Below are 15,621 nucleotides of genomic sequence, written 5' to 3' on the forward strand. Positions count from 1 at the left end.
ACTAATTTGACTCCCTTTTACAAAACTGGTTGGAACAGCGACATCAAAGAGTTCCTTGTTTAGGAAACGGCGGGCAAGCCCGCGTGGGTGGTTGCGTGGGAGCATGGGCGGGGGATTTTACGGGACTGGCTGAAAAGGAATAAAACACTGTGATTAAGTCCGAGTTAAAGAAAACCATTTCACGTAAGCTGGATCAAGAAAATTCGACAACTATTACAGGCAGTAACAAATTGTTATTCGCAAACATATTTTATTATTCAAATAATATAAATGCTATAACTACTTTAAGTATGTAACAACTGTAAACGATGTCGGCTAATTCTGAAACAATTATTTACCCCAGTGGAGTTCGACAGCTTTGAGTGAATATTTTCCCGTTATTCACCGACTTTAAAGTGGAAAACTGTTTCAAACCCTGAAACTGAGCAGTACAGGCTGTGGAAAGAATACATTCACAGACTACTTCCAAAACGATGTCGTGACAAAGAATTCAATTCTCCCTATTGTTAACGCTAGAAATGTATGGCAATCTGTCAGGAGAATTAGCATTTGAGATCAGTGGGGTAAAAACAAAACAAAGCAAAACAAAACAACAACACTTGTTTGTTCTTTTTCACTGGTGTAAGACACTTCATAATCTTGCAAACCCCAGTTCCACACTTCATAGACAAGCGACAAGCCTGGCTTTGCAGGGTGTGAAACAGTTTGGTATAGTTGTCATAACATGCTTCATTTTATTCAAGACTCCAGACACTCCTTCAGCCTTGTCTCTGTGAACTGGTCAGAACGTCTGTGTGAAAGAGATAAGCACTGATCAGGATCAGACAATATAATAGTAGAACAGGAATTGGGGATCTGAGGATCAACATCCTCAATGTTTTGGATCGAAAGAAGAGTTTGCAAAGCCAAACATGGGAGGATAAAGACAGTAGTGAGATCAGCTTTATTTAAAGCTTAGCTCGTGGCTACACAATTGTCAACTGATCTTGCTGTGCTGCCTTTGAAATTGCAATAGAATACGCCGTTTCGCGACGCCCGACCGACTCTAACATCTATTAATTAGAAGCACACTGAAACGACAATACTGAATCGCTAGAAAATTTAAGCGAAGGGAAGCAATAACCAGGGCTACTATTGCTTTGCTTCGTTTGTTTCTTTTTCTTTTCCTTTCTGCCCAACCAAGGGAACGAAACATATTATTTGGATGGCCTTAGGAAATGACAGTTCAGGACAATATACCGTTTTGACGTTTATGGCCTCGCCACTTCCAGTCGCCACTCCAGAAACTTGTGGGAGACTGAGTGCCAGCTAAGACCTCAAGAATTCCGGTATCGTTTGCTAGAGCGAGATATGATTGGTAGATGGTTTCAATAGACAATTTTAGACCAATCAAAGCTCACATCAGTTTCCCGGGTCCTTAGTAATGGAGTGGCGAACTGTTTCGTGTTCTCAGAGTGAATCTAACGAAGTCGAAAAGCCCTAAATGCCACTGCACTTTAACGTCGAAATGACTGACTCCTTAAATACGAACACAATTTGGTCTGATTGTCACCATACGGATTGCAGTGTCCACTCTGTTTATCGAGACACATTGCCCTACCTTTGTAACCTGAGCGTTTGATTGAAGCAGCGCAAGCTTTCTTCAAGAGAACCGAATGAGACGTCGATATCCGGGATATGCAATTCTTCAAGGAATTTTGGAGACTTCTAAAACAGAAAGAAATATGTTTGTATGTACTGAGTCAGGCGTTTACAGCACCATAACCATGCACCCATACACAAATGAAACATGCCTTCTTTTACTTCTCATTACAGTAATCATAAGTTGTGCTTTCGTCTCACGGACAAACATTGCTACAGACTATTAAAAAAAAAAAACAGAAAACTTCCAAATTTTCACTGAACAGAACTGGCGCGTTTGTTTCTGACTACAAAAAGGCTAGCGGCCTTATGGGCAACAGAGCGCGAAGAAGGTAGGTGAGGTGAGGTGACAACAAAGCTAATGAAATCGAAGGTATAAAATTTAGGCTTTGATTTACAACTTTTAAGAAAGCAAGTTTCATTGACCATATAAAAGGCTCATTGTTAACAACAATCACAACTTATCCCGCAAAAATCTTTCACAAATCTTTCTCTCGTTGAGCAGATGATAACCACCCTGACATTTCTCAGAACAAGTGGCATGTTGCTTAGCGACGAAAAACGCGGGTTTCCCACAGTTTAAAACATAAAAAATATAACTATCACGCCTGTTGTACTTTGCTTTCTCCCAAGCTCTGTGCTTTTCGTTTCCTCCATGCGCTCTGTCCCATTACTCGAGGATTGTCCCCGTCTCCGAGGACGCTCTTCAACAATTCTTCAAACCTGTGGAACAAAAATATAATAATTGATAGTTTGTCCCCAAAACTAAGAGACAAGAATGACAAACGCATGGCGTCCATGTTGGAAGACAAAAAAAGGAAGCTCATTAGAAATCTTTTGTGAATGCTATCAAACATGCGCGGCGCTGACGTCACATGAAAACCAAGAATTATCGTAGGCAGTGACTCTATGAAGGCTAATCAGCCTCCTTCACCAAAAAACAAACAAAAACAAGGAGAAATCTCTACCGTTTAGACTCTGTTTTGGCTTCTTCCACTGCGGTCTGTAATCTTTCGCTTGCCGTTCGTACGGCGGAATCTGACGATGAACTTGAAGGTTCCACATCTACAGATGGCGTGACAGGAATTGGCGTGACAAGAAGTGGAGTTACCAAAGGCGTAGAGAGGTGAGGAGGGGTGACCAACGAGGCCGGCTGCAGTGAGTGTGTCGCGATATTATGGGAAGTACCTGCGATAACAAGACTCCTTACTAACGAGGAAGAAAGAGGAAAGGAAGGAAGAAAGCACCTGGGCCGGGTTGTCCGCAAGCCGGCTAACGCTAACCCAGGATTAAAAGTTAACCGAAGAATCAATTTTTGTTGTGTAAGAATATTTTTCACTGCTTCTGTTTTTAGTGGGTCGAGATTACACAAGTTCAGAAATGAAGGACAAATAATATAAACAAAAAACCTCACGGAAAAACTGCAAAACTGAAATCAAAATTCTCGCTAATCCTGGGTGAGCCTAATCGGGCTTTGAACAACCCGGCCCTGTACTACATAGAAAGCGTGTGCTATGGATTTCTGTGGTCCACACCAAATTTTCGTGATGTTCGTCAAATTCTCCTATCTTGTGCTATAAGCAATCCATGGAAACCAGTAAAGAGAATTTGTGTTTAGACAATATCTTTCGTCTGATTCCATAAGTGTTATCAAATATGACTTGTAAAACAGAATGTAAACTAAAGAACGATGCACTAGCACCAGCTTAGCTTTCAACAGTTGATCTGACAGTATCCCCTGTTGATCAGTTTCGCTATTCTCATCGTTTTACTGCTTGACCATGCCTTGAAATTGTAAAGAGAAATTAGATATTGGTCGTCTTTAGTCAGTGAAGTGTTAGTGAGACATTCAACACTTCTGAAAACCCTCTCAAGATATCTTCGCACCATTCGGTACCGTTCCGAAATTTCTGAATTATATGCTCAAATGGAAAAATCCGACCATCATAAAACAATATGCATATCTTATACCTGTTATTTTATCAAGTTGTTGCTCTATGTCTACAAATGACTCGTGTAGCTTCACATCTCTGGTCTTCTTCGGTATTGATGACTCTAGACTGTAAATAAATACAAAATATGAAATATCTACGTGATACCATACTGACTGTCAGTGCAGTTTGTAAGATGACAATGACGCTATGCGAATACAACGGTTTTGTTTTCGAAAGTAAAAATTCAAACAGTGTGTGGATAAACTTGACATATTAACGTCTTGAATCTGAATTTGCCTGGTTCACAGAGTCAGTGGCGGGAAAAGTTTTAAAAACAGGTAAGTTTTTTTTAAAATTTATTTTATAATTACCTGTTTTCACTTTTAACTTTAGCAGCTTCCTCCTTTGACAATCTCGACGACTCCCGCCAAAGAGATGGTTGTTCAAATGTATTCAGCTCGTCTGCCAAGAAGTAAACGTCTTGCTCCGCTAGGTCTGGGTCCGAATGCAAGGGCGTTAGACGAAAGTTGACGCATGCGTCCAGGACGAGCGGCCAGGGAACCTGAGATGCGGACAGCCTGGGACTGTCCGAGAGGAAGTTGATCTCTTCCAAAACTCGCTTGGCACGTGCAAGAATCGTCTTAACCCTGGAATGAAAATAAATGAATTAGAAAGTTAAAAATAGTGTCATTTTATCCTTCCATTCTTTTGGCATCAAGTTACTAAGAAAACAAAACCTTCCTTGACGGCAAAGTAGTGATTATATCCGTAAATTTGTCAATACAGAATCTTCAGACGGCAAAATGGAGCACTAGTTTTCCGTACAACCATTTTGATTCCTGAATTCCCAACAATGAATACTTGACTATCGTCGGCGACAAACAGTTATAGCTTAGATTAATTATACAAAAGAACTTCGTGTCGGAGGTCGGAGACTAATTTTGAACCCCTAGAATTTTTATTGGAAGCTGATTCAGTTGAAAGAAAGAGATACAATGCCAAACAAAATGTAGTCGTACGGTAGTATATTAGACAGTATTACATGGCCACAAGGAAGAAAGAGTCAAGCTTAAAATGCTGACAGAACAGCAGTGTTTTACCTGTTTAACAGTCCCGTTGTGTTTGTTGAAAGACTTCGAGCGTACTCCAGACACAATTCACTTTCAGACTCCCAGATGCCTGAAAAAGAGAAAGAAAACAATTATGAAGATGATACTGGAATTTAAGATAGTTTCATTACAAAAGTAATTATCATCTTAGAAAACGTGCCTTAGCTATTTAAAATTGACATTTTCCTAAGCTTAACTATGGAAAAGTACAGGGAATGTTAAGCAAAATTTTCTCACCATCAACTGCAGCTGGTGGAGGTGGAGGCAGTTTTAAAGCTGTGATACAGTTGTGAAGTCTTTCAAGATTTTCGTGGCTGTTCCACATCTCATCTGGCAGACCTGCCGAATAAAAATTCACAGATGTGAGGCAAAGTGCTCGTTAGAAATCCGAGTCTGCCTCGTTATAACACAGTGACACAGACGATGTTCTCAATAAGGGGAAAAGTACACAGTGAATCTTTGGAGGTTTTCACTCCATTTCTTGTCATGACTCCCCTGGGGGGAAGTTGGGTAGAAGTAATACCGATATAAAAGATCCGGTTCAAAAAATCTATCGTAACAAGAAATGGAAAACCTTTCAGTGATTCAGAGATTCTCTATGAATACATGTATACGCGAGATGGCCCGTTTAAACATTTTCAGTTAGCAATTAAGAACGTTGCCCCTATTAATAAGCATTGTTATACACAGCAGGTTATGTATATGTTTTTGTGTAATTAATGTGTACGTCGAATTGTCAACTGTTTCTCTAATTCTCCGTATCATTAAAATATTAAAAAACACCAGTTCTCTTACCATTATCTATTTTCTTGTCATCAGTAAATTCATTGATTGGCCAGGAAAGACGCTGCAAACTGTTGGACGAAACAACAGCTCCGAGGTGATCCAACACGCTGTTGTAGAGTTCAATAATAGCTTCTGGACACTGTAAACACAAAACACAAAACCATTTCTTTGATCCTACAAACTTTATTTTTTCATTGCGTGTTGAAATTAATAATGGTAACAGGACTGAGTGGAGTCCAATTCGGTCTGTAATCACACGAGTGATTAACAAAATCGGACGACCGCGAAGCGGGAGTCTGATTTGTTAATCACGAGTGTGATTACAGACTGAATTGGACGACACGATGTCCTGTTATCAATTAATCCTAACAATTACAATTTCCCACAAAAGTAAAAATTCATTTGAAAAAGAGCGTTTAATAGTCATTTTTAAATATCACAATTAAAAATATGGAGGATAGCTGGCAAAATGGATGTTAAGTTTCTTTCCAAACAGTCACCAGAGACTAAACCTCCACAACTTTACAAAGTAAGTCTCTTGAATTGGTTACTATAGTGATTGTAATCAATGTTGTGATTGGTGGATTTAGTGGAGAGGACTTACAATGATTGGCTCATGTAACTGTCCGATTACAGGTGTCCGATTACAGCCAACTGTCCGATTACACTGTCCGATTACAACTTTGCAGATCAATTAGAGCAAAATACAGCAGTTTATGCACCAATCACGTTTGAGGATATTGTAATTGTTATGATTAAGAGGAAAATATCGCCTGTCGATCATTCTTGCTTGTGAGTCGCCTTTGAGACCAGAAAACACATACAGGAGGAAAACACACCACGAAAACAAAACAACTGCAAGGCAATCACAACTTCTCCTGTGCTTCTGATCTACTTGACTAACTGAGCAAGGTTGAGAGCTTCGAGGTTAAAATTTTCGAGGGCACAATCAGTAACGTAACTCCTTCTAGTCTCTTGATGCATGGGGTTGTACACATACCTGCTGCTCTAGTTTAGCTTGTTTTCTTATGAACAGATCCTCGGATACAGGTACTGTGAACTCTTTCTGAAGACCTGCAAAGCATACAGTGTAAAAACTACAACACCAAGCCATGGCTGACATATTTTGATACGCCTTCCTATGCCGTGGTGATGGTAACTGAACAGAACGAAAACTATTTTATGTCGAGGAAACTGCCAAGCAGACATCATATAACACGTGAACATAAGAGTGGTAAAACCTTCCACCACGACTCCAAACTTTCAAAACAGGAGCTCACAAAAACTGACGCTAGCGTTTGGCATCAGACTCTAAGAACACTATGCAACCGGCGTCCACAGAAGCTTAAATACATACGAGCAGCCCATCCCTTATTTTTTTCCCTTCGCACAACAAATAAACGTAACGCGAAGGAAAAAACACGCCCATTTTTTTTTCTCTCGCACTTTCTTTAGCGTTACTCTCGACCGGAGGACTAAGAATAAGGCCTCAAATAAACAACGAAGGAGTATTAACAAAGTTCTTTAATTTCCTCTGTATTTTTTCCCACTATTGTATAAAGTATCGAACCCCTAGCAATTCAGAGGTCATTTACTTCATAAACCAAGCTACTCACCGTCCTCAATGAAATTCACAAGGTTGTCAATCTTCGGTAGACTAGAACGAGCCATATGACGCCCTAACCACGTGACCGCTGTAGACAACTATCAAAATAAGGTAAAAGCTTGATAATTAGACAAGAGTGAAGTTTTTCACAATTTTCAGAAGGTTAAGAATGCCTGACTCCGTCCTTTGCTTTTGCCAGTTTCCCATCAAAATATTCTTTTTGCAAAATATTGTTTTTGTAACATGGTACAGAAAAGTACCAAGTTGGATGCTGAAACAATGAATAAACTACAAAAAAAAAAAAAAAACTTCAACCAATAAACCTTGACTGATGGTTTCGGAAGTCTCGGCACATAGATTGACATCCAGCATGGTGGCTTTTGTATATCATGGAACCGTCTGTAGGACAATCTGCGGTACCCGAGTGAAGCCCTAATGATTAATTCAATCAAAGCAGATTAAGCCTAACGAAATTATTGACAAACCTTTTGTGAGAGATCATCACGATGGCCAAGAGAACTGACCGTACAGAGTTTGCACTCGGATAGAAGGCCATCAGTCCTTAATTGATCAACACCAAGAAGGGACAACACATCTGCTAAAACAAAAGTAAAGTTAAGCCTTTATGAAACCTGTAGAGATTCAAGGGGCGGTGCATAACTTCCGTTTCTGTAGAGTGAAGCGACTAGGAGTATTACAACTCCCTCTTGTTGTAATGCTTATCCCTAACAGAACACAGGTAATGTCGGAGTGAACTGTCTGGCCCAACGCCGCGGTAACCAGAAGCCACGTCTCCTCCAACACAAGACAAAACAAAATGCACAATGTTAAGTACCGTTTCTGTTTTCCACACCTACAGTTTTCCAGCAGTTTGTGATTTCCACCCCAATTAGGCTCGATTTCCGCCGCTCTCTCAGGTAAGACGCCCTTGGGGGGAGGGGTGCCGTCTCCTTTCCTGAACAGCGGCTGATAGTCGAGCCTAGACCCCACTGGTCTTCATCGAATTACAATGGATAATGCATGACGAATATACAATGTTTACAAAGTAGATACAAGAAACACCCTTTGCAAAGAACACATAAACCTACCGTTAGAAGGCGCGTTGTCCGCGTTATTTATTAAAACTACAGCTACAGGGATCCTCGGCTCGGTGAGTTTGCTCTCTAACACGCGTCTCAGGCGAACATGAGCCTCTCTTAAGGCCTAAACAGGACGAAAACACATCGAGTATGAATATCAAAACATCATTTCTCCTCATTGGTTTTCTCGGAAACCTTCAGGTTAGTTCTGAGAATTTCGTGGCACATCAAGACCATATGCTATATTTGATAATCCTCTTCATTCTCATCAGTTCTTTGCTTTGTGCAATTGTGTTGATGTAATCAGAAGTTCGGCGTTGGTCAGTTTTTAGAATGAACAACCAGTGACGAACATAATAGCAAAATGATGAATGCAATATGAATTCTCTTGATTCTGAAATTATCATTGTTGGGACTGAAAAGAGTTAAGGGAACTCCAAAAGATTTACAATAGAGAAATAGCGAGTGTGAGGCACATAAGGGGACCCAGGATTTATCGGTTCCTTTGATACACCATGATCTGAGTAACGCAACCAAAGAAACTCATTTTCTCAGTGTCGTTATTTTAAAGGTCACGCAACGTTAGCTCTGTGCATTACGTGACGCACAACGTTTGCTCTGTACATTACGTGACGCACAACGTTTACTCTGTGCATTACGTGACGCACAATGTTTATTCTGTGCATTACGTGACGCAAACGTTTACTCTGTGCATTACGTGACGCTCAAACAAGGGCTGAGAAGGGTACTAATATACCTGTCGATTGAGCTGAAGTTGTTTCCAGTCGACAACAAAAATGACAGCACAAGCACCGTGGAACTGCCGCCTGCCCAGGACTTCTCTGACTTCTGTGTTTGTCAGTACGCCGTAACATGCCTGCAAAAGCGAAGCGACTTTTTATTAACATAGTGGAGAGACACTAGCATTGAAACCTACTGATGATAGGTCGGGAGAGAACCGTGCACGGTCTGCCATTGGTTGTTTCTTGAGCGCGCGGAAATTCGATCAGTGAGAGACACTACAGTTACTTCTTAAAAGTGGAAGAAAGGATCAACGTCGGATCAGCGTTCGTCCGCCACCTTAGTAACTAACCTTAGTACAGACTTTCATTACTTTATTCCGTGTAGGAAAGTTTCGGATCTCTGCTTTGTAGAGCGACAACAATTCAACCTGAAAAGAAACGAAAAAAAAAACATAGCAACCAAGAAGCCAGAGGCATCTCGTACCACTCAGAGGGCTGAGCAGGATTAGCTGAGAAAACAATAGAACAAACAACAGAAAGAACAAACCTAGCCAATAGAAGTGCGTGAAACAGGGAGCGAATAAAATTACAGGTTCTGAAGAAGTGCGTGGATTCTGAAAAGCCATATTACATCGAATGAAACAAACAGCGTCTCTACGTCAGGACACAATATAAACTGAATGCTCGTCATTTTTCTCCCCGTCCTTGGGGCCTCGGAATAAATGTTCGCTACCTATATTAGTTGCAGTCTTGAGATAAATTTCGACTCCCTCCACTGTGGTTGCCAAGACAGCTCGGTGGTTCCACAGGATCAACAGGTTCAGCAGGTTCAGCAGGCTGGCCGTTACGTCACCGCGCTTCTCACTTCCGAAAAAAACACGACCCCAGAATGAATCCAGAAACAAGCTTGGTTCGACCGCATTCAAACAATTAGTCTATAAAGACTGTTGTTTATTTCATCGCCGTGGTGAATTTGGCATGTTAACGTTTTGAAAGTTAATAGTTGCAACCAAATTCACCACGGCGAACTTAAATTAAAAGCTTCAAATTTTTTTTAAAGCGTTTAATATTAGAAACAGACCTTTTTCTTGAGTCCCTGTGGAATATGATCTTGAGGCGGACACACTCCTCTTTTGAATTTTTCCTTGATGACAAAACTGATATCTCGCCCACTGTTGTCACTGCCGGTAAATCCATTTTCTTTGCAGTCTTCTGGCAACGAAATAACCAGTTTCCAGTACACTGGGGAGCTAGGATCTAAATTGCCAGTAACTGGCTGAGATCTCATCGAGTCTGCGAGCAGTGAAGGTACGTCCAGCGGTCTACATACTTGTTTTCTTGGGGAACAATAAATGAATGAATACATAACAAGAATAATTGAAATCTAACAACGAACTCAAGGGGTGGACCATTTTACTTTACAGGGGGAGATTGGGTTATTTCGAAAAAAAAATCTATCTATCCCACAAGCATACTTGTACCAAAAAAAAAAATTCATGGACACTACTACTGCCGAAAAATAATTCACGCACGTTAGGTGAGCTTAAAAACAAAAAACAGTAATCCATACACAAGTCCTGAGAAAAAAATTCCTAGTGTATGAAAGGGTTAAAACAGTCCATGTCTATACCAAATCAACTAACCCTTCCCACGCTCAAAAGTCAAATTGCCCACCCCTAAGTAAGATTACGACATATTAACAAATATAAACAAACTCTTCAAAATCAATACTCCATGTCGTCACGTATGTAACAGTAGAAAAAGGAGACTTTCTAGGACCATTACTGATGAAATTAGCGCAATTTACTCATTGTAGCCATGGGAAGCACACCTGTTATGCTCGACGTCCAACTCTCTTTTCTTGAGTGCATCGTGAATTTCCCGTCCTTGGACATCAGTTCTGCAGGCATGGAAAATTGCCATCAACGACAGAAACGAGCAGAGTGACAAATCGGGAGTAACAACAACAACAACAACAACAACACTGGCAACAACGGCTTTGTCGTGAGAGGATCTCTTAGATGAGAAAGATTCACACACAACGCGTTCATGGAGGTTTCCCTGTAGCTCAGTGCTCAGAGCATCTAACAGCTAAGCGGAACGTCATCATAAGTTCAACAACTATTACTGGGGACTTATTAACCTGCGATCGCTGTTATTAGGGACAGGTTATTTTCCTTTGTGCCACGCTCGTGATAACATAATTTACATGATTTTCGTTCATAAAAGTACTTTACCGTATAGAGGCCATAGTGACGCTATGTGTTCTGCTTCCCACAAGGTTCTGAAGCTGTTCCTCTGTACTCAGCATGGGAGCCCCTGGTGGAAAAGCGCTCAGAAGGTCCTTGAGGTGCACACAGGTCCGGTACGATTTCAACCACCTGAAAAAAAAGACGACTTGTAAATGACGAGACCTAATACACGTCGAAAACAGCGGCAGCAAGCGCTGGAAAAAGTTTCAAACACATCATCCTCTTGCCGCACCTTATTGGCCAAGAAAACACGTATTCGCTTCGATTGGCTAAAACGCAATGCAACGCAAAGTCTTGTTTCAGCCAATAATAAAGACAAAGAAGCACGTTGAAAAGTGACAGTCACGCCACCCCACTGAAACCGTTATAAGCTCTTAACCTTTACGAGGCCTACCAGAACGGAGTCAGTTAATGAGAAAATGGTTGGAGCGAAGTCGAACACCACACTTTACCTCAATTTCCCGGACTATTCGTGCTTCAGGAGCAAAGACGCAACTTGTAGTTTAAGAAAGTCGGAGAATCAGACATACTACACCTCTTAAAATATCGCGATGTTCTCTTCCTGACGACAAGGGAAGCTAGTTGTTGAAGCTTAGCGTCTCTTTCTGCCTTTTCTTCCTCCAAAGCGTCCCCTGCAACTTCCCGCAATTCATGCAATACTCCTTCTTCGATCAGTGCAAGGCAGATCTCTTTAGCCGCTTTTTCTCTCGCTATTTTAAGAAGTTCTTCCTGTACTTCTCTGAGGAAAAGAAAAAGTGTTTCTGTTAGCATCCAAAGTAGTGCTAGTTCGTACGTCATTTCTCCCGCAAACTATAGGGCAAAAGAATCAGGCTTGATCTAAAATCTCTGTGTCGCAATCGCGTTTTCTTTCCTTCTCTGGTTGTTTCTTGCAACTGGTAAAACACTAAAACTAAAAAGAAAAAAAACGCAATCTTAAAGAAACAACACTGATTAGTGAGGAGAGAACAAGGTGTCCTGAAAAAATCAGTACCGTAAAGTACAGCAAAGTAAATTTTTGGTCGGAAAAAAGTTACGCAAAATATCTTGCAATTGAGCGCCGGATCATAAAGACATTACTCTGATTGATTATAACGACATGTGAATGTTTTCTGAAGTGACGATGGAGCTAGGAGAACATAAAAGCAAAGTAACCCTTGAAACAATTTCTTCGATCCATTCTGTACGTTTTCTGCTTTACCTCATAACGTCCGTCACTATTCTTGAACATTCAAGAGAGATGAATTCCTTCATGAAGTCTTGGTGAATAGTGCGTGATACTCGTTCTTCTGTTGCCGCATTTTCCTCGTCGATTCTGAGGACAACGGATAATAGTATGAGCATTACGTAAAACGATACAATTGTCGTTTCAAGTAAATTCACTTGTATTTGTTTTATCGATTCCTGGTTACAAATGAAAACCCACAACAATCTTAGTGGCTTTGAGCTACTGAACGGTGTAAATCCATTGTTCATGAGGCCCACTCCCGGGAGGCTTGTACAATGCCTTTTCTCACTTGAGCCTGCTGTGGCAGTTAAATAACCCAGCAGTTCAATACATGAGAACTTCATAAAAATTGCGTTAACAGTTACTTGTGATGATACATTGTTCGTGGCAGTCTTACGCAGCTCAGAGAAGAAACGAGCCGCGTAAGACTACCCACGAAACAATGTATTACCATAAAAAATTTCCTTCAATGAATGGATATGTGGCGTAGTGGAATCGCGATCGTTTTCCAGGCAGGAGTTATCGAGTTTGATTAGTAGGAGGAACACTTCTATTTTTTTTTCAAATATCATTATTTTGTTTCCTTTACACTTGTGTTTATATTAGGAAACTATAAACCGAACCGCAGCAATTGCCTTTTTCAGTACATGAGTACTTGAGGAGAGTTTTCTTTAGTTCTAGAGACTGAATGTCGCGCATTGTTATCACGACTGCAGTGGAATCACGATACCCCACTTCGGACTGAGAAAGCCTTACGTACTGGTCGTGGATTTAGAGAAAAGGTTATTAGGAAGCAAAGGAACGATGGTGATGGAGGCGAGTGAAATTCGTGGTCCTACCTATACTCGGAATAATGAATGTCATTTTCCGAGTAAAATGTCGCGATGTTCTCTTCCTCATGACAAGGGATTAGTTGGCATCTGATTTGGTTCTTTCTCTTTGGTCGTGCGAAGGAACTTGTAGTCAAAAGCGTGTTATCCCCAGTCACTCATATGAAAGCTATTAAGCAGTACTTCCAGGTGGTACTATTTGATTTCAACAGTGAAAACGTTTGATCAATGCAACCCTCGAGAGCGAAAAGCTCTCTCGGTATTGTTTACTTGGAGGCCAGCAGAAGCATGTAACTTTAACAGCTAATAGAATTCACCTCTTTTTGTTTAATTCCTCATTTAGCACCGAGTTCGCTGTCTCTCTTATGAATTCAGTCACTGCCTGCTCGTGAAGATCATCAGTAATCTCCGACGATAACTGAAGACAGCAATGAACCTGTAGAAAAATGACATAAGTTAAACAAAGTACGACAACTGTTATCCCGTGGACATAGTAATCAAAACAAGCGCAGAAATTTGTTCGCGCGCACTGACTATTTTCAACATCATGTTACAGACTTTTTAACCATTCTATACAGTTTCTGATATGAGCAGCTGAAGATAAAGGTGGTCGTAAATTTAAAACAGGCTGTATTTACAGTGAAAGGTTTGAAACCATCGTGTCGTGTGATTATGATCATCTATAGTGATTTTTCGACAACTTGAATAGAAGTCACTGGGTATTAATTTTAGTTCGCATACCTTGTCAAGGGCTTCTTTTGTAATTTCTGTGCACATTTCATTCATCACTTCCACAAAAAGCCTCTTGGTAAAAAGAAGAATTTCCTGTAGACAAAGAAAAACAAAATACACCCAGTAAATTTCGGGGAGTTAAAATAGTTGAAATAACTCCATGAAAAAGAATAACTCCGTTTTAGGAGTTAATCCAACCCCGGCCTCAGAGTTATTTTAACCCCAAATTTGGAGATAAATTAAGGAGTTATCCTGTACCTAAAATTTTAACTCCAATTTTGGAGTTAAAATTTACTGTGTACAAGAGTAATGACTGGTGACAAGTGACGTTGTTGTACACTGATCGTACTCTCGCGTTTAAGAAGCATTTCACACGAAGCCAAAATACGAGCGCATGCGTTTTGTAAACGCACTTCTTCGAGCTGTTACCTCCTTTGTTATTCATTGAAAAAATTTTCTTTGTGAAACACTTTTTCCGCCAAAAACAAGAAAACCCGATCCACAACATCAGTAAGCAAACAAAAAAATGCACATATCATGACAGAAATAAGACTGTGTAAATCGAAAGTTTAAGTTAAAGAACGGTCGGTCATAAGCTCGTTTATCTCTTTGATAAGTGTGATTTTTTTTTCGAAGTCGTCCAGTCGTCCACGAAAGCCCAGTTTTAAATCTTGAGTGTTAGGCAAGAAGTTGCAAACTAAGACACGAAGGTCGTATTTAAAACACGGAATCTCACTCGCAATGCATTTACTATCTAACAGCTTCATGTCACGGCGAAAACTGAACTTGTACGACTCTGACTTTGAAGTAAGAAGAAAATAGGCATTAACTTCTAGCAGAAGGATAAACACAACTGGTCAAGTTCAGGGCTAAAAGTGTTTTGAAAGGCCCAACAGCTACGAAATGTTAACTTCATCAACCCACCTCTCCAGAATAAACCACTGTGTCTTTGGGTGAACTCTGAGGAGCCTGGAAGAGAAAAAGAGAATGATACCTGGTTTTTAACACAAAGTTGCAAAGACTTGAAACCAGTCAAAAACAGTATCCGCTACCGAATCTCCCCTACACTCGCGTACGTAGGTTTTCAGTTTTGCCATGTCAATAAGCTTGGTTTCATGACCTTAACAGTGGTTGCGTGCTCACGAAGAATTCTTCTTCTCGCCTTTCTATTGAATTCTCGCTTCGCGCTTGGGCTGTAAATTGAAGAGGGGAAAAAGTAGGTCCATAACTTACAATACGGATCTCGAACTCGGTCGGTAAGAGATATGTATTCTGTGAAGGGAGCAAACCTGAATGGACGGCCTTTGAGCAGACTGTCCTGGAATTCCAGGCAGAGTTGACACTGAGCGAGAGGAAGCCGTCAATACAACTGACAAGTTTCTATCGGAGGTGTCCGGCTGTGCTGTCTGCCTCCCAGAAAACAGAACCGCGGAAGAACTGGTACCAAATGTTGGCTGCGCTCTACCCTGATCTGCTGCTAATGAAGGGGAGGCCTCGTCTTTGCTGAACACAGAAAGCAGCTCCATTGTGTCGCCAATGAAGCGGCCATCTTCGCTGAAACTGAGGCATGGTTGATGATGTGGGGGAGGTGGAAGGGGCCCATTGTAGACCACCTAATGTACAAGAAACGGCAAAAAAAGGAAATATTCTTCAATTAATTGTAGTACGTAACAAAAACTGGTGC

At 40.8% G+C, this 15,621-nt stretch overlaps 1 protein-coding gene across 2 annotated transcripts in view; it reads right to left on the reverse strand.

Annotated features, from left to right (window-relative positions):
* Positions 1–230: 230 nt before the first annotated feature.
* Positions 231–15,621, reverse strand: part of LOC145496181 (germinal-center associated nuclear protein-like) — a 30,490-nt gene continuing 15,099 nt past the window's right edge. The window contains exons 20-43 of one of the 2 annotated variants that reach the window (XM_081475839.1): positions 15,227–15,550; positions 14,862–14,906; positions 13,947–14,030; positions 13,523–13,641; positions 12,349–12,462; positions 11,686–11,889; positions 11,136–11,279; positions 10,730–10,798; positions 9,980–10,235; positions 9,249–9,326; positions 8,913–9,032; positions 8,165–8,279; positions 7,562–7,671; positions 7,087–7,174; positions 6,471–6,544; positions 5,480–5,609; positions 4,922–5,023; positions 4,676–4,754; positions 3,947–4,222; positions 3,613–3,701; positions 2,610–2,706; positions 2,259–2,364; positions 1,601–1,707; positions 231–790 (exon numbers count right to left, since the gene is read on the reverse strand). In XM_081475839.1, the coding sequence (XP_081331965.1) occupies positions 739–790; positions 1,601–1,707; positions 2,259–2,364; positions 2,610–2,706; positions 3,613–3,701; positions 3,947–4,222; positions 4,676–4,754; positions 4,922–5,023; positions 5,480–5,609; positions 6,471–6,544; positions 7,087–7,174; positions 7,562–7,671; positions 8,165–8,279; positions 8,913–9,032; positions 9,249–9,326; positions 9,980–10,235; positions 10,730–10,798; positions 11,136–11,279; positions 11,686–11,889; positions 12,349–12,462; positions 13,523–13,641; positions 13,947–14,030; positions 14,862–14,906; positions 15,227–15,550 (2,982 nt within the window). In that variant the 3' untranslated portion in view covers positions 231–738. Of the gene's footprint in view, positions 791–1,600; positions 1,708–2,258; positions 2,365–2,609; positions 2,830–3,612; positions 3,702–3,946; positions 4,223–4,675; positions 4,755–4,921; positions 5,024–5,479; positions 5,610–6,470; positions 6,545–7,086; positions 7,175–7,561; positions 7,672–8,164; positions 8,280–8,912; positions 9,033–9,248; positions 9,327–9,979; positions 10,236–10,729; positions 10,799–11,135; positions 11,280–11,685; positions 11,890–12,348; positions 12,463–13,522; positions 13,642–13,946; positions 14,031–14,861; positions 14,907–15,226; positions 15,551–15,621 lie in introns of both variants that reach the window. The other variant, XM_081475838.1, reaches the window with a different exon arrangement.

Source organism: Orbicella franksi, chromosome 8, assembly GCF_964199315.1.
Source record: "Orbicella franksi chromosome 8, jaOrbFran1.1, whole genome shotgun sequence".
NCBI classification, from domain to species: domain Eukaryota; kingdom Metazoa; phylum Cnidaria; class Anthozoa; order Scleractinia; family Merulinidae; genus Orbicella; species Orbicella franksi.